Here is a 27,999-nt window from a genome sequence, read left to right as displayed (position 1 = left end):
GCTGCGCGCTTATACGGACCCTTACGGTAACCTTTCGAAATAAAAGCTTCCAAATAGAGTACCGTCAAAAAGTTAATTTATTTCAGGTCAAACACAGAGAGGTCTACAAATTAACAGCAGTAATTTTAATTGGATTATTTAGCCTGTAAAAAGATTTAAAAATGGCTTTATTTTTAAAAGTATTAATTTATTAATGCCAGTTTTAAAATAAGTTAGTAATCAAACTAAATATTTATTATGAAATTAAATATTTAGTTTGCTAAAACAATTAGTTTAAATATTAAGTAGCATGCTAATATTTACTTTCAAACTAATATTTAATCTTCTAAAGATATTTAGCTTTGAATTAAATATATTTTTAGAAAGATAAGTCTTTATTTTGAAGCTCAATATCTATTTACTTATCAAGCTAAATATTTAGCTTCAATATTTAGTAAACAAGATAAATATTTAGTCTGAAGCTAAATATTTAGCTAAAAGATAAACTTTCTTCAGTATATATCTATGTTTCAATAATAACATTTGTGTTCTGTAACATGAATTAATACATTCTTACAACATTATAAAGTATTCCCAATTATTGGCAGTAAATTATAATTTAAAAAACAAATGTATGAAAAAAAGTCTAGGAAAATTCTCAGTTTATTGCATTTTTATTGCATTCACAATCAATTAAAAGGCTCAGAAATTTGCTCCTGCACAGACATCGAGAAGAATTTCCATAAAGAACAAATAAGATATTTTTCTGTGACAAAAAGTTTGGCTATTCTCAAATCCCAGTTTCATAGGAATCTGCTCAGATTTTTCACCAGAGTTTAAATATCATTGGATTATTGATCCAATTGTTTGATTTCTTACCTCAGTAGCCGTTTCTTGTTGATAAACTCCAAAAGCAGTTTGTGTTTGTGCAGATTCTTTTACAGACGTGTCATTTGTCTCAGAAATCCAAAACACAGGTTTAAAAAAGTGCAGGTATCTTTTCCAAAACCATAAATCATTTTTTATTTTCCAACAAAATAATAAGAAATATATTTTTACACACTAAACATACATTCTTTTCCTGAAGGGTTAAAACACACTGGCAGAAATTTCTTCAAGAAAAAAAACAAACATATTTTAACTAAAGCAAATTAAAATAAACCTCAGTGAGAAAAGATAAATTAAACCCTTTGTGCTGATTAACAGTGATTATTTTACAGCAACTGTATAAAAATGTCCTCTGGCAGTTGAGGAGGTAAGATGTCCTGAGTACAACTCGCTTATAAAAGTAAACCCTCTCAGGCTCAAATTACTTCAAAAGACTGTTTAAGTTGTTGCAAATCTGCAACACCTGCCTGGAGAGGGATAAAAGAAAAGTTCCCTCCAGTAGAGGAACTCAAAGAAACTGAACTCCAGTTTCTTCAGGATGCTTTAGAAACTGTCCTCCTCTGTCAGAGACGACGTCAGGCAGGTGTAGGGCTGCGATTTGAACTTCATGCAGGACAGATGCTGATTTTTAACCTAAAGAACAACAAAAACAAAAAAAATATCACATTTCAGGATGCTTGTGTTGCTGAATTATTGAAGTTTAACCACAACATCCATCATTAAACTCAAAAAGATCTGATTAAAAGTCATATTTTTCCCAACTGGTGCACAAAAAAAGCTAAATTAATGTTTAACTGCACTTTCCTATCAATGCTAAACTTTAAAAAAATCACTAAAGACAAAAATGATCCAGAATTTTATTACAACAGGAAGCATTAAAATTAAAACACTTTCCAATCAAATTTTCCAAAATAAAATACAATTAAATATACTGTAGGTTATCTAATTAAATTCAGTCAATAGTTGGTTGGCTTGGAAAGCTATTTTTCGTTCATAAATAAAATAATCATTCAAAAACAACTTTTTATTTCTATTTTTTACATTTATTCAGTTAAAATTAACATAAATTTACAACCTTTAAGATAATCAACAAACTGAATCAAGAGAAACTAAATGAAATTTAAGCTTTTCCATCAACTTCTAATAGATGCTAAATGTTGTTTTGGATTTCTGAGCATTAAATTACTGAACTAAAACAAAAATAAAGCAATTTAATATATTCATCAGCCGACCAGAGATTGATCTTCTGAGTTCCTCCTGAGTTATTCCTACTTTAAAGTAACCAAAGCGGCCATTTTGAGTCCCAACAGGGTGTTCTTTGTGTGAACTGACCTGTTAAGGTGTCGTCTCAGTAATTCCAAGCTCACCTTTCTGCTGAAGATGAACCGGCCCACAACGATGACCACCACAAGAGTAAATCCCCCCAACAGGCCAAGGACCAGGAACACTGAGGGACGGCAGGACGAGACAAATCAGAACCCCAAATATTCACATCAAAACAGCAAAACTAATCAGACGTTTTACACTCAGATGCAGAAATAAAGTAATTTGAAGGAGCATACATGTGTGCTGGGGTGGAGGAGGACTGGTGAAGGCGCAGCGGCGTTCGCTGGGGACGCTGTTCCGGTTTATGAGGGACTTGAAGGAGACGGAGACGCAGTACTCCACACCTGGCTGCAGGTACTGGATCACGGTCTCCTGCTGGTAGGTTTGCTTCAGTGTGAACTGAAATACAGAACAGAAACGACAAAACGTCACCAAAGAGAGCATGAAGATGGTCATGTGGAAGACTGGTAGGAAAATAAAATTAAACTGTAATAAAGAAAATAAAGGAGGAATGAAATAGAATGAAAAGTTGCAATAGTTGCCCAGCTTGACATTTTGAAGATAAATTTGCTGAATGGAAACACAATAATTTAGAAAAACTCATCAGGAGGTTTTGGTGCTTTAATTGCTTTATTGAAACTGATTTATTTCGTAATATTGAAATGGAAACAATTTATTCACATCACAGAAGTCATCTGACCAACAACCAGATGTCGCCACTAACAGAATCTACAAAGAGGAAGACGACAGGAAGTAGTTGGAGGACAAAGACACAGCATGATTTTAATGACTTATAAGAACAAACTTATTTATGGGTGATTTAAATTGGGTTTCTTATTTAACAAAAACATTACAATTGCTGGTTGTGGAGGTTGTGAATGTTAATGGGTTACTATCAGCAGAAACAATGGAAATGAGAACAGGAAGTAGTTGGAGGACAATGGCGCAGCATGATTTTAACTGATTTTAACGATTTATATCGTTGCATGAACAAACTTCTTCACGTGTGATTTTAATTGAGTTTCTTATGTAATGGAAACATCGTAATTGTGCTTGATGTTTATTTTTTACCTTATCAGAATATTAAATATGTTTCCATTAACAAAGTAATTTCACAATTTAACATTTCAAAAATAAATTAGCTTAAGGGAAATGTGCCAATAAAAAAAAAATCACATTGTTTGATAAAAAGTTTTGGTGCAGGGATGACGAGGTGTTTTTGCCGTAATGGAAACTTTTTTCTCATCACACCAATAACATGAACAACAACCGAATGTTATTATTGGAGGAATACTTCACTCTAAGCCAGTGCTTCTCAATTATTTTCCGTTACGCCCCCCCTAGCAAGAAGAAAACTATTTGCGCCCCCCACTCCCCACCGTGACTATCCATCTCTGCATAACATTTTTTCCTTATTAACATTTTTTTCGCTGAAAAAACTCTAGCGGCTTATCGGCGTGATTGGGATGTAACATATTTAAGTGACGCGCTAATTTATTTGGCTTCATGCTGTCCGCTGCGAGCATTTTTAGACACAGCAAACACACCGGTCTTTCCTCTTCTCCAACTGTAGTCACAGTGAAGCCAAGCGCTAAATACGCTTCGTCGTATTTCCTCTTCTTAGCTTTCGGTTGACTTTCTGTTGTCTCATTATCTTTGTCTCTCTCCGCTTTTCTTTTCATCCCTGTGAAAAACTTTTTCATGTTGGGGGTTGTTGAATAACGGAGGCCAGAGACAGAACGCAGTCGGAGCTTTTTGTTGACTTAACATTGCTAACCAAGGCAAACCTGTTGTCTTGTAAGTCGAAAAATGTTGCACTGTCGCAAACGTGACAGAAGTAACAATGAGAGCGCCACTGCCGCCTACTGTGCGCAATTACACTTTATACTAGTACGGCCAAAAAAAAAGCCTGTTCCCCAGGATCACACGCCCCCCCAGGTATCGCACCGCGCCCCCCAAAGGGGGCCCGCCCCACTATTTGAGAAGCACTGCTCTAAGCAGAACACGATTTCGGTAAAGTTGCTAAATAATCATAAAATTTAAACTGTAAAAGAAAAAAGTATGAAAATGTCAATTCAGTTTGGTGAAAATCCAACTTTCTGTAAGTGATTCTCTCCCTTTTTCTAAAAATCATATTTTGTCACATTATTTTCACAAATATTTTGGTAAAAACAATTAATGTATTATGCATATTTCTTAATGAAAATAATAAGATGTCTTCAAATATATGCAGCAAGTCTCAAATATGGTGATATCGCCAAAATTAATTTATTAATTGCCTTTTACAACCAGGTTTTTTCCTGTAATTTCTGTGAAATGGTGGAGTGCATCACTTTCTGATACACAGGAAATGTCAAGCATAACCAGGAGTCAAGAGTTCAGGGGTTAGACTGATCAGTTTCAGTTTATTCAGTAAAGAAACTGCAGTTTGGTTTGAGAGCACAGTTTGATCAGCTCAAAAATATTTAAACAAAATCATCAACATGCCTGTTTTAAATTCTTGTTATTTTCAATTTTTAAGCTGGTGAAGTTGTCAAACTTTTAACTCTGCTAAATAAGAAAACAAGACATCATCAGCAGGTCTTAAGATGAGTTGAAAAACATCACATGATGAAGAGAAAAAACCACCACAGGGGAAACATCAAAATGATGACATGAAGGCTGTAAAATACCCGGAGAGGACGAAAACAACCAGAAACCAAACTCAGCTCATCACAAACCGGCCGGAGAACCACGAAGATTCAGAAATTAATGGCTCTGGGTCAGTTCAACCTTTAAAGTATTCACACCCACGCTTTGCCATTTTATTTGAAACCACAAAAAGCATATTTATTTATTTTTTTACAAATTTTACCACTGCATTCAGCTTATTCCTCTTTTAAAATAGCTTAAAATGCTGAATTTTATGTGTGTTTTAACTACATATTAGCTGTACATTCTAACTGGCCACCATTGGTTGGGGTTTGTCTGCAGCCAGTGATAAGAAATATGACAAGATCTGACTCCTGATTGTAGTCACAGCCAGTACATTGTAAAAATATTCACACCAATTGAATATTTTCACATTTTGCATCATTACAAAATCCCAACTTACAAAGTATTCAACTGGATTAGGTATTAGCTACATGAAGTAGCTACACAGTGCCATTTTGATCTGACCTGGTTTTATTCTGTTTCCTTCAAGTTTTGTTAAATGGAAGAAAAAAACAGGAAAAAAGTCACATGCATTTATATTCATGACAGAGATACATTCTTGGCAATCCTGGAGAAAAAGAAGCAGAAAAACTCAGCTGGTAGAGACATGGCCCAGAACACTCATTGTCAGAAAAACTGGTTCAAATTCAGATGGTGTAACAGGAGAAACCAGCAAGAAGCAATAAAACCAAGCAGCTGAAATACTGAAGAGGAGAAGAGGGCAACGGCAACACCAAGTGAGACCAATCAGAGGAAGCAGAAAGCGAAAAGAAGGAGAATACCAAACACTAAGGAAGCCGATCCACAAATCTAAAGTAACAAAACCAAGGAGGAAAACGTAAGAGTCAAAACCAGAATGAATAGAAAGAAAAGGAATTTGACACAATTCAGTATAGTAAGACAGAACTAACAATAATAAAAACCCAAACGTTGGTGGATTATCACGACGTCACTGTAAACACAGATAACAAGTTAGAGAGAATCTAAATATTGTTAATCAAAGCAAATAACAACCAACATTTGGATGATACAAAATGTCCTGTGGAGAAAAAGGTATGAAATGATAAAAAACACAAAATATTAAAGGTTGAAGTTGCAAAATGATCAATTCCAGAGTTAAAACTAAAGCATCGGTTAAATTCACCAGTCCATACCTCCATACCATAACAATAGATTACAATGTCTGTAATAAGTCATGATCTATCTGTTTATGTTTCATTTTAGCTGAATCTTTTCATTAATTTTAGAGATTAAAATGTAAAAAAAGAGGCAAAAACAGTGGATTCAGACTGATTTATTAAAACTTCCATATTCATTCTATTTGTTGTTTTGTTTCTTTATTTTCGACATTAAAAATGTCGTCCAGTTCCAATGTCAAATATTCATTAGAAATCAAAGTTTATTGAACTTTGAGAGGGTGAACTTACTTGCATTTTTAACTTGAAAATTAGCTCAAAATAGCAATATTATCATTTATTGCACTAACTTGATTGTCCAGAAAAATTTGTTTTCAAAGCAAAGATTATGAAACCCAAATGAAGAATATTCACATCCAAAGAGAGAAAAACGGAAGGGAAACTGTTGTGAAAACTGGATAAACTGGATTTTTGTCAGGAACTCTCACCTCGGCACCGTCCCTGGTTCTCCTCACGTTCAGTTCCATCTCCTTCTGCAGGTCCTTCAGCTCCGCGTTGTGATAGGACAGAGTCCCAGGGGCGTCTCGGATCTGCAGGACCAAACAGTTCCCACAGCCGGATAGGGAAAACTCCGGAGGCCCCAGAACGGCTGCGGAGAAGAAAACATAAATCTGCTTTAAGGCTTTTAAACTCAGAAAAAGCTCCAGTTACACTTTAAATGTGAGAAATATTAACAGTTTAACTGCTGATATTGTCAAATTAGGGACAGTCAAATCATTCACTGGCAGATTTTTCTCACCAAATTTTAGAATAAATTGTTACAGTTAAGTCAGAGGAACCACAAGGCTCTTTTTTTGGCTCAAAACTTTTTAAATTGTGGTTAAATCACATACGTAATGCTACAAACATTCTAAATGTCACTTTATATGCTGATGACACTATACTATACTACTATGACTAAAGGTTGAACCAGGTTCAGATTACAGTACAAAAAACAAGACATTTTTCCCATTTTATAAGTGAATTAATCTGCCAGTGGAAGTTGTACTTTTCATTAAGATTCAAGAGTTGCTGACTTAAAACAAGCTTGTATATCTTGCTGAAAAGTCAGATGTCAGTTAGTTTTGTCTCTTTTTGGTTGCAATAAGATATTTGCAATGAAAACTAAACCAAATTACTTGATTTTGTGTTTTTGCAGTGTGTAGTGCAATGTTTGCGATTGCTGTCACGCATTAATTTATGGTCATTTATATTGGAGAAAACAGATAAATCGTACCATCATATTACAAAATGACTGGTAAACAAATGATCCTAACAATAAATCTGATGTTTTCTGTGTTCATGTGTTTTGTTGAGACATGTCAGGTCTGTATGATGATGTTCGGCTCTCTCACTGTCTGCCAGAGGGTGGAACAGATTTGATGTGGTCCAGCTGGAGGTCTGGTTGGTCCTGAAGGCTTGGACTCGGGCCATGTGGTAGCCAAACGTGTCCTTTAGTTTGCTGGTTAGATTGCATGTCTGTCCGGCCGTCAGCTCGGCGCACTCAGCCACCGTTTTCCATCGCTGCTTCCTACACAGAGAAAGCAAACAGACAGTTAGAACGGAGCGAGGGTTGTTGTGTTGCACTACAGATATTAATGTTTCCTAAATGCTGAGGCAGGAAACTCACAGCTTTTATGAAACTTTCACAATCACTCAGAAAGAAAAGCTCCAAGAAACAGAAACGAAACTTAAGAGCGGCTCTGTGGAGAAATAATGGAAACATCAAAGTGCAATGAGGGATGTTGATGTTTGAGTGGATGTTTAAAAACCTCTTGAGCTTTTACCAATTCACATCAGTGTCTCCACTCATTTCCACAAACCTCAGACATATTCACTGTTTCATATTGTTCTATTAGCTGCAGCAAAGTATGAATTATCATACAACACATTCACAAATAAAAATTTGTTTTAGCTACTTGTTGCATCAGTAAATAGATTATATTATGTAAATATAATATCACCAGATTGCTTTTATGTTGATTTCAGGTCAGCAGAACTGTTTGTGAATCCAAATTTGGTTCTTATTTTGTCCAAAATGCAGAAAGAAAAAAGATTTTTATTTAAATCATATTTTTAGCTGTAGAATTACAAAAATGTTTATCTAACTAATGGATCAATTCAATTAAAGCTTACATTTTTTCCCATTTAACAAAACTGTGGAATATCCACATATTGACTTTGGATTGACCTGAACTGCAATAAATAGTAATTAAATGCTAATTTGAATGAGCACTTCAGCTAAATTTAGGCAAATATTTCTTATTCTAAACTTTATATTTTGTATAAATAGGACCAGATTGTGATGAAAACATTCTAGATTTTCTTGAAATTATGTGTTTTCATTAATCTGCCATCTGGATGAACTGGGTGGGTGAGAGTGAGGAAACCATCTGAAATGTTGCTGAAAGGTGATTGGTTGAAACGAAAACCAAATATGAAAAAGCTCATAAACCTCAAACATAACACCTGGCTATGTGTGTAGTTTTCAGTGTCAGCTTCTAAAATTGCAGTCTCAGTTTTAGGTAGAGGTTAATTTCTATGATTATTTCAAATGAAAAACAAATCTGGAAAAGAAATACCAGTATACACATTTCTGGCTCCATTTCATTCAGGCGTTTTGAGTATTTCAGTCTTCAACATCAGTTCCCTCTTTGTAATGCTTATTTTTGACTCTTCATATGCAGAATTTCACCAATTTAAAAAAATAAAGGTTTCATTTGGGAAAACAGCAGATTACAACAATTTCTTCCTCTAGAAAATGCCTTAAAGCGAACAATATAAATCAGATGATAAAATCTGATGAGCCTCTTCTTTATCCTGTTTGGATATTTTACATTAATATTCCAACAACTGAAAAATTCCCAACTCAAATGTTCACCTTTGACCTCAATAATGACGTCACCAGATTGTTCCAGCTGATTTTCTCAGCAGGAACCAGTTAAACCTTGCCAAAAAGCATCATAGGATTGTTTACTGCTTACTGGTTTCATTTTAGGAAAAACAAGCACAGAGAAAATTATGTTAAAAATCCAGAATGATGTAATCTGGTTTGTGTGGAAGAATCACACCTAACAGGCAAGTCTCGATCTGTTTCCTGAACAACTCTGAGGCATCGAAAGCATTCAAAAGAGCTCATATAAAGTCTCAACGGAAACATTCACCAACTTTTCTTTCTTTTTAATATTAAAAAGAAGAATCTGATCTTTAATTTACATAATAACCAGACAAAACTGCACGGTGACTGGTTCCATTGGAAACCCCTTAGAGTACTTCCTGAACATTCTGGCGCTAATCTGCTAGCTCCGCCTAGCGTGAAAAGATATTTTCACTCCGTTCAGCTCGCTTAATTTCAACCGAAGCGAGTTGAAACAGATGGGAATGTAGAAATGTGAAGAAGGGGAAGGAGGATGAGGAGGACCAGACGGAGGGAGAGCCGAAAGTCGGTCATGTTTGTGCCGCTGCTAGCTTGAAAATGCTAACCGGAAATTAAATTCAAGCTGTTTACGGTAGGATCAAAACATTTTCTCAGATGTATTAGATTTGTTTGCTATAGAACTTTAATTGTAGACATCTACTTGTTAAATTTCTGTTTGTTTTGCTTCGCGCTAGCTCTAGCTAATTACTTTAGCTCCTGCTAATGGTTTTGGTTACAGTGATCGGAGAGGCATTTCGCCGGTGATAAAATGGCGCCCTCTGTAGGCGAAAAATATAGTAAAAATATGTAAAAAATACAAAATTTTAGATAAACATTACACATATTTAGGCCAACATGTTTCACAATCCTTAGAATCATTTATAGATTAACATATTTTTATGTTATTGATTATTTATTTTATATTTTGGTCATATTTAAATAGCTTCCAATATAACACTTATTGTTTTTTGTATACATTTTATATTGCTTTTGGTTATATTGTATTTACTAATATTTAACATTTTGGATGGAATAGCTTGTGAACAAATATGATCAATAAAGTATATTACATTATTTCTAGTTGTGGATCCATTTAATGGAGAGCCCACAGCATCATTCTCTTTATCAGACATTCAAACAAAAATAGATGAAAATGTCACCTCCAAACAAACACATTAAAGTAATTATTGAACCTTCTGGTGGCAAAATTTGATTTTTATGTCTGTAGGAGATAAAATCAACTAAAGACTCTAAGCTGACCTTCAAAATGCTAATTTAATGAGCTAAGGTCCACCTTCAAACTCTGAACATAGTTTCTGCTGTGAAGTAAGACTGGATTTCCCCTCTTTTTTGACAAAATTCCTTTACCAATTCTTTGTAAATTCATAAAAATGGTACCATCAGCAGTAAAAGGATACATTTTTTTTTCAAACTCTTCAGGAAGAAGCATCAAAACGACGCTGACATTTACATTTCCTGTTGTAATTTGTGGTGTAAAATACGTCACAAAAGTTCTTTGTGACGTATCTGAATCCAGTGAACAAAAGTATTTTGGTCTACTTTCTTGTGCAAATACTTTGGCATACTTTAAATAAAACAAAACTAACTGGCATGTAATTTTTCAACAAGAATTGGAAGCTTGTTTTAAGTTATTAATTTCATAATATTGATTTTTAAAAATACTGGTTATAAGTGAAATAATCTTCCAGAGGAACTAGACATTTTTCCCATAATAAAAGTTATAATATTTTGCTCCACTGGCAGATTTTGTTATTTGTAACTAGCACTTTTTAATAAATATCAAGCAATTATTGACTTAAAACAAACTTATGGAACTTGCTAAAAAGTTACTTGCAAGTTAGTTTTGCTTTATTTCAATTGAACTAAAAAATATTTGAGGTACAAACTAGACAAACATACTCAAATTGTTGGAAATTCAACCAAAAGAAACAGAAAATTTGCTCAGGAATGAACCTTCTCTGGTTATTTTACCTGGCAACTGTTGGTGCAACAACAACACAAGAGGAAGGGTTAAACTCCAAATATGGTCACACCTTCACACATCCACTATTTAGGTGTCAAACCTACTTTTAAAGTTAGAATGAGTCACTCTGTGTTGAACTTCTGAAGAAGGTCAGTGAATTTGTACCTGGTGCTGTGGATCTGGACCGTGAAGCGGGCGTCTGGGGGTGTCTGCGGGTCCGGCCAGAACCTCAGGATGTGCACCATGTTGTAGGAGGTGATGGAAACGTTGGCCGGCGCTGAGAGGGAAACGCAGTCTGTTGCTGAAACATGCACAGAAACATTTAAAAAACACGCAAAAACAAAATACAGATTTTCTTCTGGTTAAAAAACAATAAGCAGAGGTAGCCAAAAACTGGGAAAAATAAGAGTAGAACTACTTCTACTGATAACTCCCCTTATATTCCATAGTATTAGTATAAGTTTTATTGGAAAAGTGTATTTTTCTGGAACTTGTTACTTTGCATTGCATTTTACATGATTTGTTTTTATCGTTTTGCTCCTTAAAATATTATAATTTGCTTATAAATGATAACTATGTAGCTTTTTTTTTACTCTTACAGGAGTAATTTATTTACTTTAAGAAATACAGCGTAGTTAAAAGTAAATTTTTTCAAAAAGTTACTCAAGTGAGTAAATATAAGTGTTTACTGGAAATAAGAGTCGCTAAAGAACATCAACAAATTAGTGTTAATTTTATCTAGTAAGTCCAACAGAGGTTCAGAGATGTTTCGAAGTGAAGGCAGGTGAGTTTACCCAGGTGTAGGAACAGGAGAAGCAGCGTCCACAGCCCCATCTTCCCCCCATAGGGTTGAAGCTGGCAGCAGCCGGGGAAGCGTTGTTGTCGTGTCAGAGGTAGAAAACGCACAGAGTGAGGTGATGGAGGGGGGTGGAGGTGTGGGGGCTGGGAAACCAGATCCGTCACTCAAAGTTTCTGTTTCCTGAGAAGTCCCTCCCTGTGTGTCTGCAGCCTGAACGGACGGCAAAACACACACGCGCGCACACACACACACACACACACACACACACACACACACACACACACACAGAGAGAGCACTGTTCTGAAAAAGCACAGAGAAAGTCATGAGGTAAACTGATCAGATGCTTTTTTAAATCTTTAATTTAACTCCTGTAATACAGGTGACCCTGCACTGCAAAAACACAAAATCCTACCAGTTTTTATCTAGTCTCTACTTGGTGCATTTGAAATAAAATGTCTAGTAGGAGCTTCTTTTAAGTCAATAATTCCCTAATATTTATTTTTTTAAAAGTACAAGTTACATAGGTAAATTATTTCACTTATAACAAGGACAAAATGTCTGATAGGTGCAAAAAACCTGAAAATCAATATAAGGGAATTGATATAAAACAAGCCTTTTAAGCATCTTTTTGAAAAGTTACTTGTAAGTTAGTTTTGTCTTATTTCAAGTGCACTAAGATGTTTTCACTAAAAACTAAACAAAAATGCCAGTAAGATCTTGTGTTTTTGCAGTGCAGTCTGTTATCACTCACTGTAAAAACAAAACTTAAGGATTTTTGGTTCAGTTTCTGTTGCAGTTATCTTAGTGGAGCTAACTTAACTTACTAACAACTAACTTATAAGTAACTTTTCAAAAGTTATAGGAGTTAAGTAAATAATTCTTGGACATTGATTTTTATTTTAGAAGTACCAGATAAATAGTTTCTTTTCACTTTAACAAAACATTTTCCTGTGTCTTAAATAATCTACCAATGGAATATGATATTTAATTTGTGCCACGTTAGAAACACATTTAGGTCCAGGGGCAGATTATAAGTGGAACTAGAACTATTTCAGCAATAGTAAGAAATTATGGACGTAAAACAACCTCTTAAAAGTTCTTAAGGTTAAGTTTATTAATTTTTGCACTAGAAACTAAACCGAACAGACTTTGTGGTTTTGCAGTGTAAGCACCCAAAAACACAACATAAACGCACCGTTTGGATAAATAAATCCATCAAAACAAGTTCCTGCAAAAATAATTAATAATCCTTTAAACTTTTGAAATTTTTCACATTAAACCCACAAATCAGATTTTCTGAGTTTAATCTCTGATTTTTCACTCATTTGTTTTTGGAAAATACTCTAGTTTACTCAATCTCTTAATCCCAATTACATCAGGACTTTGATTAGGCCATTTTGACACCTGATGGAAGGTGAACCTTTAGGTCTTTTTCAGCATCCAACATGTTTCCCCCGACTCCCCTCTTTTTGTTTTAGAAAGAAGTTCATGAGATAGATTTCTCAATGGATTGGTAAATATTTTATCGTTCAAACTGATTTTCTATAAACTGGATGAGCTTCTGAATATTAATATAGTTTTACAGATTTGCTACACATTTCATATTGTATTTATGAAATATAAAGAATCAAAAACTAGAATCACAATAAAATAAGTTACAATAATAAAATACTTTTATTTAATTGAATCCAAATACTGCATAAAATTGTCCCACATGGATAATTTAAATAGAATTAATTTAGTTCGAAGTCTCAATGAGTATAAATCCAGCAATAAAACACGGTGGAGGTCCCATGATTAGCCATGTTGGAGATCTTATGAAACATTAAATAAAAGCAACTCGCTAAAAGAATAAATCAAACCAGCGACTGAATACTGGAAACCATCCAGCTGGAAGCGCTGTCCATCATCAAAATCAGACAAAATTACACAACATGCTGAATTTAAAATAATAAAGACTGAAGTTTAAGAAACAGTTTTTTGTACAATTTATTCTCAATTTTCTCATCATGAGCGCAAAATACAAAAATATAAAAGATACAACATACGGAGCGTTCCATACGGACCGGTCCTATTTCACAGGAAATAGCACCTCACCTGGATGAACCAGGTGAGGTGATCAGGCGAATTTGATCGAACAGTCAGTACAAAAATATTTAACATTATTGACCATTTAAACAAAACAACTGAAAAATATGGCAACATTTCACCAAAACACCCAGACTGAAGTAGCTGCAGGAACCTGCTACAGAATTGGTAAGAGTTAACCACCCGGGTTAACAAACTTTTATCAGAGCAAAAACAAAACTTATGAGTTCATGATTGTGTGTAAAACACAAAATAAAATTAGACAGCACAAATGACAAGAATTTCCACAAGTTAAGCATCAAAACCTTCCTAAACTGTCTGATTACTGTTAATGAACTAGAAATAGGTCAATCGAATTGATGCATTTACAATCCAAACATGGCTTTAAAGAACAAAATTACAGAAAAGATCGGTCCATCTTCATCTAAATCAGCCGACTGCTCTCAGTTTACAGTCATTAGAGGGGAAAACGAGGTAATGTAGCTGTTGGTTCATGATTCACCTTTAAAAGTCCATTTGGAAAAACAGACAAACGGATAAAACGATAAAATACTGTAACTAATGAAAAAAAACTGCAAAAACACAAAATCCTTTTGGTCTAGTTTAGAAGAAATATTTGTCAAAATAAGACAAAACTAACAAAAGTAAAGCTTCAGCAAGATATAAGAACTTGTTTTAGGCAAATAATTCCTTAATATTAACAATCCCACATAAACCTGGGTAAAATACAATGCGATTGAAATAGTTTACCAGTCAAACTAGTAATTTTTCATTAATATTAAGGATCTATTCACTTAAACTTCTATATTTTGCTGAAAGGTTACTTATATTTTGTCTTATTTCAGGAACGCTAGACCAAAAATACTTTTGTGTTTTTGTAGTGCAGGAACAAAACATGACAAAATGTTTTTATTTCACAGCTGAACTTTAAAATAATACCCAGAAAGCTAATGATTGGTCCTGTTGCATCATGTAAATGTAAAAAGAAATGCCAGAATCTAATCTGAAACACACACTGATCGTTAAGATAGAAATGAGGCGATAATGATCCGGCGGATGGACGGAAAACTAACCAAACCTTCTGGAGTTCCACTTGGGTTGCTAGGTAGAGGGCTGTCGTTGCTAGGCAGAGGGCTGTCGTTGCTAGGCAGAGGGCTGTCGTTGCTAGGTGAGGGCTGTCGTTGCTAGGCAGAGGGCTGTCGTTGCTAGGTGAGGGCTGTCGTTGCTAGGCAGAGGGCTGTCGTTGCTAGGTGAGGGCTGTCGTTGCTAGGTGAGGGCTGCCGTTGCTAGGCAGAGGGCTGCCGTTGCTAGGTGAGGGCTGTCGTTGCTAGGTGAGGGCTGTCGTTGCTAGGTGAGGGCTGTCGTTGCTAGGTGAGGGCTGTCGTTGCTAGGTGAGGGGCAGTGCCTGATGATTTGGACAATTTATTGTCCAACAAAATGTATCTTGTGATTCTCAGCCATCCAGTTCGCTAGAACAGAAGCAAGTAGCCCTTATAGTCAAATAGTACCTCAAGCCCACCCTGGTTCTGATGTCTGAACAGACTCCAGCCGCTAACCGTGGTTTGTTGGAGGGAGGGCAAGAAAGCGGGTTGAATCGTTGCCATGGAGACGCAGAGCAACACACACGTACATGAGGAAAAACATCGGGTTCATTCGGGTTCATCAAGGAGTTCATCAAGGAGTGGCTCGTTAGGCGCCCACCGCACGGTGGGTTTATGTTTCTATTCATTTAGCTTCGTTAACCTGAAACAGGAAACACACTGGTTTGGATTTGGGGAGGTTGAAGATCTTGCACTAAATGATCTGAAGCGCTAACATGCAGCGACAGACACAGAAAGATCCAATTTGATAACAAATCCATGTGTAGATTTGTTTTAAAGAAGGCGGAGTGAAAATGGGTCAGACCAGCTGATCCAGGATCGGAGTCGCATCACATCGCCTTCCTGCACATGTAGTCGCTGTCATCGTAAGCTTCATCAGTGCAGCACGACGCCGCAGCATCATCAGCAGGCTGAGGAGGCTGAACCAGAGGAGCTGCCAGAGCGCTCAACTCATCTAGGACATCTAGGCAGCCTTCATCTTCCTCATCCTCTTCTTCCTCCTCCTCTTGCTCTTCCTCCTCCGGACAGCCAAACGTCAAAGTGAGGAGGTTCACTTCCTGTCCAATGTTCACTGCCGCCTCCTCTTCCTCAGTTCGCTTTTTTTCTAAACTATCAAGTTTCTGTTCAGCAGCAGGCCGAGGTTCTATAACAACTAGAACCTCCAGCTGCGAGTCTGGGGTCCGGTAAGGTGGAGGTTCTGGTTTGGAAGATGAGGATGATGAAGATGATGAGGTGGAGGAGAGCGGGTTGGCGCCCTGACGCAGAGCGTAATTAGCTCCAGAGGAGCTTATACCGGAGTTTTCTGTGCAGCTCTCCTCGTCTGAGTCCTCTGAACTGCTGGAGGTCCTCTTGCCTGCAGGGGGCGCCATCGGCCTGACATTCAGCAGAGACGTCGGGGCCTCTCCACAGGACGAAACTTTCACTTCTTCCAAGTGAGAAATGGAGGTCTAGTGGAGAGACGGAAAATGTAGGTTTAGATTTACTACATCTGGAGATTAAAAACACTTTTTAAGAAACTTTAAAATATTTTCCTGAACTCATCAGGAATACAATGTAGTAAAGACAATGAAATCCTTTATTGTATTCATGATATGAATACAGGAACAAAAGGGAAATTGCAAGAATTTTGTCACAAATCCTTAAAACTATAATATTTCCACCTGACATGCTATGAAAGCAGAAAGAGTTCACTGAAAACTGCAGAAGAAGCTGATAATTAGCTGAAATCTAAGCAGAACAAATGCCTAACAAACATTCAGTGCATTTAGTGAAGGACTTCCTGTCTTAAAATGACAAATTACAAATGGACACATACAAAGGTTGGGCTGCTTTATAATGAATAAAGATTATTCCACCGATTTCTTTCAGGGTTATGAATAATTTTGAGCTTGACAGTAAAACTGCTCAGCCTGCAGCTCATTAAGTCAAACTGTTCAGGTTCCTTAAGCCAATAAATGCATAACAGCAGGTTAGCGTATTGGTTAATGCTAGCACAGCTAGCGAAGAGCAGCATGTCTGTAAAGCAGCAGCTTGCAGGCTAGCCATTAGATAAGACTGGTTACTTATCCAGCTCAGGATTGATAAGATTAGCTAAAGAGACAAATAAATATTAGCTAGAGAGACAAAGATAAAGATACATAAGATAGGAAACTTATACTCTATTAAGTGCCTGTTTGCAAAAATGCCACAAATACAATTAATTATCCATGTTAGGATGTTCTATTATTTTAGCAGGAGAAAGAATAAATGTTGCTTTTCTGTGTTAAATATAGGCAGTATGACAGCAGTAATTTTAATTTAAAAATGTATTTTTTCCATAAGATTATTTACACAAAGTTATGCCAGCAGCATGAAAGTTTCCAAGAGGGGAAATATCACAAGCAAAACTACCATGAAACATTCACCGGAAACCATATGGTTTCTGCAGATGGGTGTTTCTTTTTTGTCTCGCTGTTGCAGACCACAGATAAAAAAGAACCAAGGCCAAATCTCCAATATGAGAGTGCTGACACGATGGCTGAGGTTCCTTCCTGTTACCACCAACATTCAGTCTTTCAAACAGTTTGAAATTGAAAAGTTTCTAATCTAGGGAGTCACTGGTTACTGCGCTTTACAAAATAATGGCTGCATTATCTGATCCTCTGGTTTTAAATTATACGTCTTTGCACAGCAGCCATTTATGTGGGTTTCGATGTTGAGATAGAAAGGCGCCCGCACTGGCTATAGTCAATAACCTGCGGTGTTTAAACTGTAAAGTGCCTCATTAAAAACATTCGGCATATTGGAGAGGTGAGACGACCTGAAACCCACTTCTGTTACCTTCATGTAAGGACAAAGAGAGAGGTTTGCTTTGAGTGCTCTTCCTCGAAGTCAGCTTCCTGTCAGAAACCACGCCGCTGTTTTTATTTCTTCACAGAAACGTTTGAAGCAGTTTTCTCAGAAATCTATGTACCAGCCTTGAGCCGAAAGTCCAAACTGAGGCTTCAAATGCTAGGTTTTCTGAAAAGTATGTTTATTGTTTGTGGAACCCAGTGGACCAGAACCAGCAGAACCATACATCCAGAGTCTGGGGCCTCTATTTTAAAATAAAATTCTAACTTTTCCTTCACCTGAAAAGATAACTTTTAACCTCACCAACTCAAATGTAAGATTTTTTAAGACCATTCTGAAAAAAATTGAGGACTTTCACCAAGACAGAAATGTTCACAAGAAAATCAGAAATATATTATTTGTGTTGGCAACTGGGGAAAATGGAACGTTATCCAGTCAACAGACAATACATTTAAACTTAGGCATGATGGACATAAAAAGCCAGCTAGCTAGCAAAGATATATTAGCAGCTAGTTAGCAGTAGCTGCAGGAGCAGCCGCCTGGAGTCTAAAGTTTGCACAAAAAAAAAAAAAAAAATTAAGTAGTCCTACCACAACAAAATTTAAGGCCTGTGATTGATGTATTTAAGGCCATCATTTTTTTCTACAAAATCTCTGACATTGCTTTAATTTTAAACATGTAAATTCAAGACTCTCTAAGTCCTTGATTTCTATAGATATATGAATTTAAGACATTTTAAGGCATTAATTTGTATATATGAACATAAGAGTTTTACTTTGTGAAATAACAGATAGAAAATCCACAATATTAACATTTTTTTCACCATATTTCTACATCCTAAAGTCGTTTTCCGTTTTACCGGCCGGCTGCGTTTTACTCACCAGAACCGAAGGCATCGGACTCCGTTTCAGACAGATGAAACCGGTCCCGAATAGCAGAGCAAAGAAAGCGATGACAATCATCACCAATGAACTCAGCACTGCAGAAACGACGATGTCTGCAAGGAGGACACATTATTTACACCGATTAATCCAGAGAAAACGTACTGGACTTTTTTCCATTCAAACACAGAATCTATTTCCTCATTAATATGTTTTTTTTTAATTAAGTTTCTATCAGAATTTGTAAACTTTTCTCACAGTAAAATCAAACATTTTTCAAAATGTTCTAGACCTACACTTAGAAGAAAAAAAACAATGCAAATAAACTAAAACAAGGCAGTTTTAAACTATGGTATAATTTATTACTATTGTTATATTATTAATAGTAATATAATTTATTACTATTGTTAATAATGCCATAGATTCCACAGCAGGGACAAAGAAACTGAAATATAACAGAATTTTATGTTTTGAAATGTCTCACATGACCTAAACACCTGACTGGGCTGAAAATAAACCACTAATATAATAAAAAATATAACATATAAAACTACCTTTATTACAACTATAAAATTCAATAAGTCATTGAGAAATTAGGAATAATACATGTTCATTATGTTGAAACAATCCAACAAATCGTTCCTTATTGCTCAAATTAAACACTTTAAACACAATATACACACAAAAAAAATTTCTAAAAATTTTTTTCCTGCTTAGTTTTCTGGCATTTAATAAATACAACTAATTTTAATAATTCTAACATAAGACAAAAAAAGATATACTTTGATTTCACTTTACAGTGAGGAAAAATAAAAGTGTTTTTATACATATGAACACAGAAGTATGTAAGCTTCTGGTTTATTTATGTAATTTATCTATTTTTATTTTAATTTCTCACTTTTTCCTAAACACCATTGTGTTTAAACACAAATGGTGTCTGTAGATTAGGATCCCAATACGAATCGAAAGAGCAACACTTAATTTCTTTGGACTTCAGAAGAAAAATGTAAGAAAAATTGATCAAAATATTTAGAAATCTGAGTTTTTCACAAAACCTCATATTGATTTTGTTCCTCAGGTATTTCAGCAGCTCATTGAAAACAGTAAATAACTTGTTTGTCCAATAAAAACAGGTTAACTGGATAAATACAGACTGAAACATTCAGAAAACAGCAGAAAAAAATGTTTCCACCTGAAGAAAAGAGCCTTTGGACAGAAATGCATTCGGGCTGGCTGAAGTTGGAAAACAGTTGAATCAGGCCGTAGTTGAACCGGATCGAGACGCAGTAATCTCTGCCCGGAACCAGATCCGTCAAATTCTCCCTGCTTTCCAGAGGGCCGAGTTTCAGGATCTGACATGAAGAGGAGAAGATCGGGAATATTACAGCCAAACAGACTAAACTGTGATTAAAAAACAACAAGAACATCAGTTTGATGCCTTTAGATGTGTATACTGAAAACATAAAATCTCAGATTCTGTTCATTACCGGTTCTTTTTCCAAGATGCTGATGTGTTGAAAGATTAAATATTTCTTTATTTGTAAAACCGGTGCCAAAGTATAACTTCACAAGATTCTTCATTTAAAGTTTTTATAAAAGTCCAAATAAATAAAAGCTGTGAAACAAGATGGCGACAACCAGAGCACATCAAAATGTCTTTTTTATTAGAATTTTTTTTTTAAATTCAATTTAATCCAGGTGACAAAACAAAAAAAACTAGGCCACATAAAAGTTTTTGGTAGAACATATTTACAGAAAAAGTTTTTTTTTTAAAAATCTTCATGTAAACTTTATGCATTTTTGTGCAGTTTTGGCTTAATTGACACCTTTGAGGATGTTTTCCTGGCATCGAATTGCCTATTTGTTTACCGATTATTCCAATAATCGATTAATCATTTCAGCCCTGCTTCAAACATTAAATAAAGTTATTACACACATCATGTGGAAACCATCATGGCATCAACAGACGCGAACCTCCAAGGTCTTCTTGAAGCTAAACCCACTATGTATGTATATCGAGGTAGAACAGGTTTACAAAACATGTATTTTAATCTTAAATATTAAACTTCTCTACATTTTGTAGAGTTTTGGCTTAATTTCTGCTTTTAGCAAATGGCTTATTTTTGAATCCATTTGCTCCAGTGAACGATTAATTGATTACTAACTTAGTTGGTGATTATTTCAGCCATTGATTAATAACGATTAATCATTTGCAGCAGGTTATAACTTTAACGTCATTGTTAAAGTTCAATACATTTAATACGAGTTGAGGTTCTAGTTTTGATATCTTACCAAGACTCTTCACTTGCAGGGGAGGTTCAAATGATTTTATCACTGAACTTAAAAACAATTCCTGCATTTATATTATTTATAGGAAGAGAAACGTCTCTTCTTCTGACATCCTGAGTAAATCTTGTGGTAACCTCAGGTTGCTGCAGGCCTTTTAAACCACATCACATGAAGATATTTGTGATTCATGCAATCAAGACATATAAAAGTTTAACTCCTTGAGATTCGGTTGATGCCAACAGGCTGCTGAAACCGGCTCCATTTATAAATCGGTACCTGGTGTTTGTCTGTGTTGCTGCTCTCGATCCGAAGCTGATATTCGATTGTGTCGTAGGTCGACTGGAAGCGCGAGTATGGAGGCCGGAGGCGCAGGCAGAGTTTGGAGTAGCAGGCTGTGACGTTCAGCTTGGGCAGAGGCAGGTGGGCTGGCAGGGCAGAGACACCATCACATGATTTACCAACCATAATGCAAAGCTTAGTCATCAGATGACTGCAAACATGAAGTATGAAAGTTTCCCCGAGGCAATCATTAAAATAAGTGAACCTGAATCATTTAAAGGCGTGGCATCGCTCCTCAGATTGTTTTCATTTGATACTGCTAAACAACAAAACCTCCGATCAGAACTTAAAAGCAAACTACCCAACCAAATATGAGGAAATGAAATCTAAAGGGAAAATATGTTCATTGTGATAAAAAAAATGTGCTGCATGCATCATTATTATTCCTTTTTTTTGGAAGAAGGTAAGGCTTCAAATAAAGTATTACTGAAACTTGTTTTTTTTTTATATTAATGTACCTCAAGGGACTGCAGATGAAAACTAGCCCTTATGGCTAACTCTGTCATAGCATGCAAGGTACATTTTTCCCTTTGAAATAAAACAAAATGAAATAACCAATTTAATTAAAAAAAAAACAAAAAAAAAAAAACAAAGTGATTCAGACAATGAAGCCTCTTCAATATCAAAGTTATGCCAGCCGTGGTGCAAACATGGAGATAACTCACCCATTGGTTTATATTCTTTAAGTTCGGTTGGTTTGGATGAACGGTTCCCCAGGTGAGCCTTCACCTGGATGTCAAAGCTACCCACCAGGTCTCCAAATGTTTCAGTCAGGTTGCAGGTCAGTGGATTCTGAACCTGTTGGCAGCCGGATACCGAGATGAAGGGATGTTTCTTTCTGGAGAGGAAAAACCAAGCAGAAAACAAGAGGTTGGGGTAATTTTTAATGTCTACGTTCATCATGAGTCTCAAATTCAAAAAACAATATAAGGGTATCTAAACTGAGATATTTTTCCCCCCCTTTAAAGGAGTAGTTTTTTTAAAGCGAACCTATTATGGAAAATTCATATTTTGGATGTTTCTATTTACTTCTATTTGGGCCTTAACTACTTCTAAAAACAACCAAAACCCTTAAAAACACCATCCAGCTGGGTTTTTTGCAAATAATTTAATGATTTTTGGTGTGTGGAAAATAAGCTGTTTCAAAATGTCAGAACTGACTGGAACTGCGCCGTCACCTAGCAACCCCACCAGAGCTGTACAATGGCTGCTGGAAAAGACAAGTGTCTTGTTGTCAACTTACCATGCAGAGACCACTTGCTGCATTCTTGTTGGTTGTGCAGGAGGTTTCACTTCTGCTTTTCAAATATGTACAATTGTATAATTGTGCATCTAATTTTGTAACCCTCTGGGATCAATAGAGTATTTTTGAATTTGAATCGAATCTGTTGGCAGCCATTTTTGTGAGTGTGTGGCCGCAGCAGCTTATTCATATTTAAAGTGACAGGACGCCCTGAAACGCCTCCTTCTGAAAACAGAACTGAAATCTTATTATCCAAAAATGATTTTGGCCTGTCTTAACGAAATTTAGCTGGATGACAAACTGTCCCACAAGTTACTGAGATAAACCATAAAACTGATGTTTTGAGTAGATGATATAACGGTAATGGCATAAGACAAGTAAGTTCACACTCTCAAAGATCAATAGATTTTAATTTCTAACAAACATTTAAGACTGGAACTGGAAGAATTTTTAAATGTATAACATAAATAAACAAAACAACTGAAGGCTCTAAAGAAAATTATCCTTAAAAAAAAAAGGCTTGTCATCCAGTTTTTGGTAGAAATAGAGAAATAAATAATAATGCGAATGGAAATTGTCGAGCTCATGCGATTAATTGATTTATTGCAACAGGCTTACTGTTGCAATAACCATAAAGTTTTCCCAAATATAACCATAAAGTGAAGTTTTAGTAATTACAAATATATTTCTTCATTTAAATTTGCCATAACAATTGTTAATAGAAAGTTCCATTAAATTCAACATTCAGATTAACTGATGTTGATTATATATTTTAATCCAGTAAAGTAGGTGATTAATTACGACGTAAATAAACCATGGGACTGCAGGTGAACCTGCTGACAAAGTGATCTGATCCCAGTAGCTTTAATTAGAAGCTACTGGGATTATCCGGTAAACGGATTCCTGGGTAGCGGCTGCTGGCTGCAGGTTTGTTTAGGAAACATTTCCGGAAGTGAAACTCCTCAAGGTCCTCAGGTTTTCTTTCTGGGTGTGAGTCTTTAAACACTGACTCATCTGCACCGTTTCTCCCGTTGAAACCACAGCAGCCTGCAGCAGTTTCCACTCAAACACGCCACCAGGTGAGACTCACTTGGAGGTATGAACACTGAAAGACGTCCCATGGGGGGTTCCTGCTCCGGGTTCCCATCTCAACATGTAACCCGACTGACTCAAGGTCACACTGATGTTTCGTGGTGCTGGGAGACTCACAGCTGCAACACAAAAACAACCAGAATGTTAAGCAGAAGAGGACAAAATGCAAGTTTTAACGGCAAATCTATTTTCAATCATGGGGAAAAATAAAGTGAATTCTTTACAGGTCATCTGCTATGGCTCAGTTTTGGTTTGTACACTTTTCTAACAGTAAAATTCAAGAACTTTTCCAAGTTTTTATACTTTTCCAGCTAAAAACGATCCAAAAATAACTAAAAAAGACTTTCAATTCACTAACATACAAGTTATTACTGTTACTAATAATGTCTTGTTTCTAGTATTTCACTTTATAGCTGAGACAAGTAACTAAAATAAAATTTTACGTTTTGAAAAATATCTCTCTCGTCCTATATACAGAACCTAAAATTTTAAATGATTTAAAAAAATGAAAAGTAACTAAAACTAAATAAGTGTAAAACTTTAAAAATGATTACAAATAATAATGGAAAAATAAAAACGTAAAAGAAATAATATAAACAGAAATAATTGTCAAAAATAACTAAATGAATCGTTCGTAGCAACCGTAATTCTGATGACAATGCAAGAAAAACTATTTATTGCTTGTTTTTTTTAGGAAACTGCATGGCTACATGACTGTGTGTCACAGCAATAAAAGCCCCTGTTATTTTGGTGCCTAATATAAAGAATAAAACTGGAAAAATAAATAACAGGGATAATTATCGGCCCCTAGCTTTAGCCTGTGTGCTATCCAAGGTTCTGGAGACGATTATATTAGGTATATTACTTCGGATAGCTGGTTTGGTTTTAAATCGCAGCATGGCGCAGATATGCGTGTCTTTGCTTGGAAAGAGATTGTAGTTTTTTATAATAAGCACAACATTTATGTGTTTTATTGATGCCTCGAAGGCTTGTGATCGGGTTGATCATAAAAAGCTATTCTATAAGCTACACAACAGAGAGGTTCCCAGATCTATTGTTAGAATTTTGTCCTTTTGGTAAAAGCATCAGTTCATGTACGTAATATGGGATAACTGAGTGTCAGCTCTTTTACAGTAAGGAATGGGGTTAGACAGGGAAGCATTTTGTCTCCTCTTCTTTTTAGTGTACATGTGGATGATTTATCAAAGTGGCTGCAACACTGTGGATCTGTTGTTGGTGGGACCATAATAGACCATCTGATGTATGCTAATGCTAATGCTCTTCAGCAATTACCAAGGTCCTGCTCACAATATGGTCAGGAGTATGACATTATGTACAATACATTGAAAAGTAACATTAGGATTATAAGAGTCAGAAGTTGGTACTTCCTGACTTCTTCCCATCTGGCGTTGTTCTTAAAGTGTGTTGGTGTCCAGTACCTGGGACATTAACACACTGATGATATGGACATTCACAGACATCGTCGTTTAATGTACGCACAAGCTAACACGCTGCTACGCAAGCAGCATGAGAAAGAGACACTTTCTCAGTGAAAAGTGTCTCTTTAAAGCATTCTGCACTCTTCTGTATACTGCTCACTTCTGGAGACAGTATAAACAAAGCAGTTTGCAGAAACTCAGAGTATAATGAATGAGGACGCTGCTGAGATGAACTCGTGCAAGTCAGGTATTTGTTGATGTTGGCGTTTCCACTTTTCATGCTGTCTTATGGAAACTTCTGTACAGGTTTACATGGAGTTACTAACAGATACTAGCAGATATTTCACAAAGCTCAGTCGGGTTTAAGTCCAGAATGTGGAATCACTGGCGCTCTTGCCCTTCTGTAAATCCATATATGTGATTATCATCTATTTATGTGATTGTTTCTTTTTAAATTTTCTTAAATTATCTTTCAATTTACCTATTTGTTTCTCCAATAAAGCTGATTATGAGTAAAACTAAAAATTATGACAGGTTTTTAACTGGAATTTATCACAACAGCAATAAATCATCAATAATGATTATGATGAGAAATTGATCATGATAAATGATACATAAATATACACAGTTAGATTGAAAACAAATGCATGTCACATGTCAGGTTATTTGCATGTTTCCCTGCTCTGTTTATAGTCTGTCACATAAAAACCCAATAAAAAGTTTTAACTTTGTGGCTGAAATGTAAGGAATCCTGACAAAGCAAAACTCGTGTCAGCTGACACAGATTCAGCAGCTGGTTGAGTATTAAATATGCATATAAACAAGTTTACTTCAAACAAATCAATAAAAATAATAAAAACAATACATCTAAATCAGTTGCCACAGATTCTGGGACAGATTCCACCAAATTAGTGGCTGTTTGTGTGCGTGTACTTATGTATTTGTATTCATTTATTTTGTATATTTGTTCAAAATAAATATACAGGGAAGTATTTTGTCTCCTCTTCTTTTTAGTGTACATGTGGATGATTTATCAAAGTGGCTGCAGCACTGTGGATGTGTTGTTGGTGGGACCATAACAGACCATCTGATAGTCTATTATGCCACCGGAAGTGGCACTGCAGCTGCCACGATTTGAGCTGCAGTTCATGGGTCCACAAAGCAATGAGCTCCGAACCCCATCATAAATAAACAAATAAATCCTAAAAAGCCCAGAGAATCGCAACAACCCAGGTGTTTCTGGGTGGTGAAGGTTGAACTCACCTGTCAGAGCCAGCGGCAGCCAGGTGAGAAGCCACAGCACTTTAGTCATATCGGAACCAGAACCGTTTTTCTCCTGGACTCCGCTGCTTTCATCTTCCTTAACGCTCCTCTTTAAAAGCCAACAAAACAAACACAGTTTCCCAAACAAGTCCACGAAGCGCCAAATGTTTGGACTATTCCCCACCAACTAGACGCCCACTCTCCGGAAACGTGCCGCTAGCTTAAACACGGACTAGCATCGCTCGGAACCAGTAAAACTCCAGAACCCGAACGGGCTTTTACTCGGAAACTGGTTCGGAGTGAAAGCATGAAGTTTCCCAGCGGCGTCCATTTGGACTTCAGGTAAACATTCCCAGCACGGACAGAAGATGGCCCATCCTGGGAACAGTAATATGTACTCCTTCCGCTGGGGCGTTCACTGACATCCCGTAACTTTTGAACTCTCTATGGGATGCGTTAACAAACTATCATACCCAGATAGTTTAGGAATAGAGACTTCAAAAAATATCTATTAATGATTTTACAGTTACAATTACATATGCTACTGATGGTAATTCAAATATTTACTTACTTGCATGTAGATTCAAATGAAACGTCCGACAGACATTAAATGCGACATCATAAGTAGCGGTTGATAGGAAGTCATGTGACCTACCCAGCCTTTTACGTGAAGAACTTCACAATTTAGTTTAAATCGTTTAATTTACAGTTTTAACAAACTTTAACTCTGGCTAAAAGCTTAAAAAATGATCAGTAGACAAAAACCTTAACTCTGACTGAGCGGAAAGAATCTTCATCAACATACAAACAGAGAAAATAGACATGTTTTTGATTCATCAGATAAAATAAAATAATACTCACATTTCTGAGAAAATTAGGGTCTAAAAAATATCTGATAGTAAGTGTCGACTTTTGAAAATTTGAACATTTTTGAAAATTGTCAAAAGTTCAAAAGTCAAAAGTTTTCAAAATGTTCAACTTTTGAACCTTAGAAAATTTCTGAGATTTATCTAGAAAGAAAAAAAGAAAACTTTTTACTTTAGAACCTCAGAAATGTCCTCGTTTTTCAGAAAAAATCCTGAGATTAATCTCAAAATTTCTGATATTTTCTCGTAGAAGTTTTTTCTTGAAACTTCGTAAGATTAATCTAATCTGAGTTTTTTGGAGGAAATCTACTCTTCTTAACTTTTTTTCTATCTACAGGGGGCCTAATAGAAATATCATGTTGTTCATATGTTGCAATCAGTTTTATTATTTCCATTATTAAATACTTTTCAAACTTTTAGGTCTTATGAAGTGATTTCAGGTTATAGTTGTGAAAAAGACCAACTGTTTTTAAAAACCAGAACATCTGAGTTGTGATTATGTCTCACTGAAAAGCCCCCATTTAGAGACTCTAATGGAGAGACCAGACCTTTTACTTTTGGTTTAATTTCTGTTAAATTGATAATAAAATCAATGCTGATGTATCATGTGAGTCATCTGGAATAATACAGAAACCCTTTAAGATAAAATGTCTGGAAATCACCCGGAAGGAGAAGAGTTGATACAAGACATATTCTTCTTTCTTGTTGCAGAAAAATTAAAACTAATGTATAAATATAGCATGTTTTTTTCAATGGATGTGGAGCTAGCTCGTTATGTAGCTATGTAGCTGAATAGATAGATGT

At 35.8% G+C, this 27,999-nt stretch overlaps 2 protein-coding genes and 1 long non-coding RNA gene across 5 annotated transcripts; 1 reads left to right on the top strand and 2 right to left on the bottom strand.

Moving 5' to 3' along the window:
* Positions 1-686: 686 nt before the first annotated feature.
* LOC129374434 (interferon alpha/beta receptor 2-like) lies at positions 687-12,010 on the bottom strand. 2 transcript variants are annotated; one of them, XM_055052843.1, is made up of 7 exons: positions 11,758-12,010; positions 11,129-11,264; positions 7,418-7,593; positions 6,512-6,672; positions 2,430-2,592; positions 2,200-2,314; positions 687-1,500 (listed from the first exon to the last, which is right to left on the bottom strand). In XM_055052843.1, exons 1-7 carry the CDS (start codon positions 11,795-11,797, stop codon positions 1,473-1,475), a joined length of 819 nt encoding a protein of 272 aa, XP_054908818.1. In that variant the 5' UTR covers positions 11,798-12,010; the 3' UTR covers positions 687-1,472. The 2 variants fall into 2 exon arrangements, with proteins under 2 accessions (XP_054908818.1, XP_054908817.1); XM_055052842.1 differs by having other exon boundaries at positions 2,235-2,314.
* LOC129374435 (uncharacterized) lies at positions 9,331-21,502 on the top strand. Its single transcript, XR_008607498.1, has 2 exons — positions 9,331-9,571; positions 21,288-21,502. It is a non-coding gene; the product is annotated as an uncharacterized LOC129374435 (long non-coding RNA).
* On the bottom strand, positions 13,472-26,715 carry LOC129374433 (interferon alpha/beta receptor 2-like). Of its 2 annotated transcripts, XM_055052841.1 has the most exons (8): positions 26,330-26,715; positions 23,626-23,746; positions 21,958-22,130; positions 21,230-21,378; positions 19,857-20,016; positions 18,665-18,780; positions 15,757-16,399; positions 13,472-15,594 (listed from the first exon to the last, which is right to left on the bottom strand). In XM_055052841.1, the coding sequence occupies exons 1-7, from the start codon at positions 26,376-26,378 to the stop codon at positions 15,782-15,784; spliced, it is 1,386 nt and encodes a 461-aa protein (XP_054908816.1). In that variant the 5' UTR covers positions 26,379-26,715; the 3' UTR covers positions 13,472-15,594; positions 15,757-15,781. The 2 variants fall into 2 exon arrangements, with proteins under 2 accessions (XP_054908816.1, XP_054908815.1); XM_055052840.1 differs by having other exon boundaries at positions 13,472-16,399.
* Positions 26,716-27,999: the final 1,284 nt, after the last annotated feature.

This window comes from Poeciliopsis prolifica, unplaced genomic scaffold (genome assembly GCF_027474105.1).
Source record: "Poeciliopsis prolifica strain line A6 unplaced genomic scaffold, Auburn_PproV2 SCAFFOLD036, whole genome shotgun sequence".
NCBI lineage: Eukaryota > Metazoa > Chordata > Actinopteri > Cyprinodontiformes > Poeciliidae > Poeciliopsis > Poeciliopsis prolifica.
This window is presented reverse-complemented; position numbering and strand designations above follow the sequence as displayed.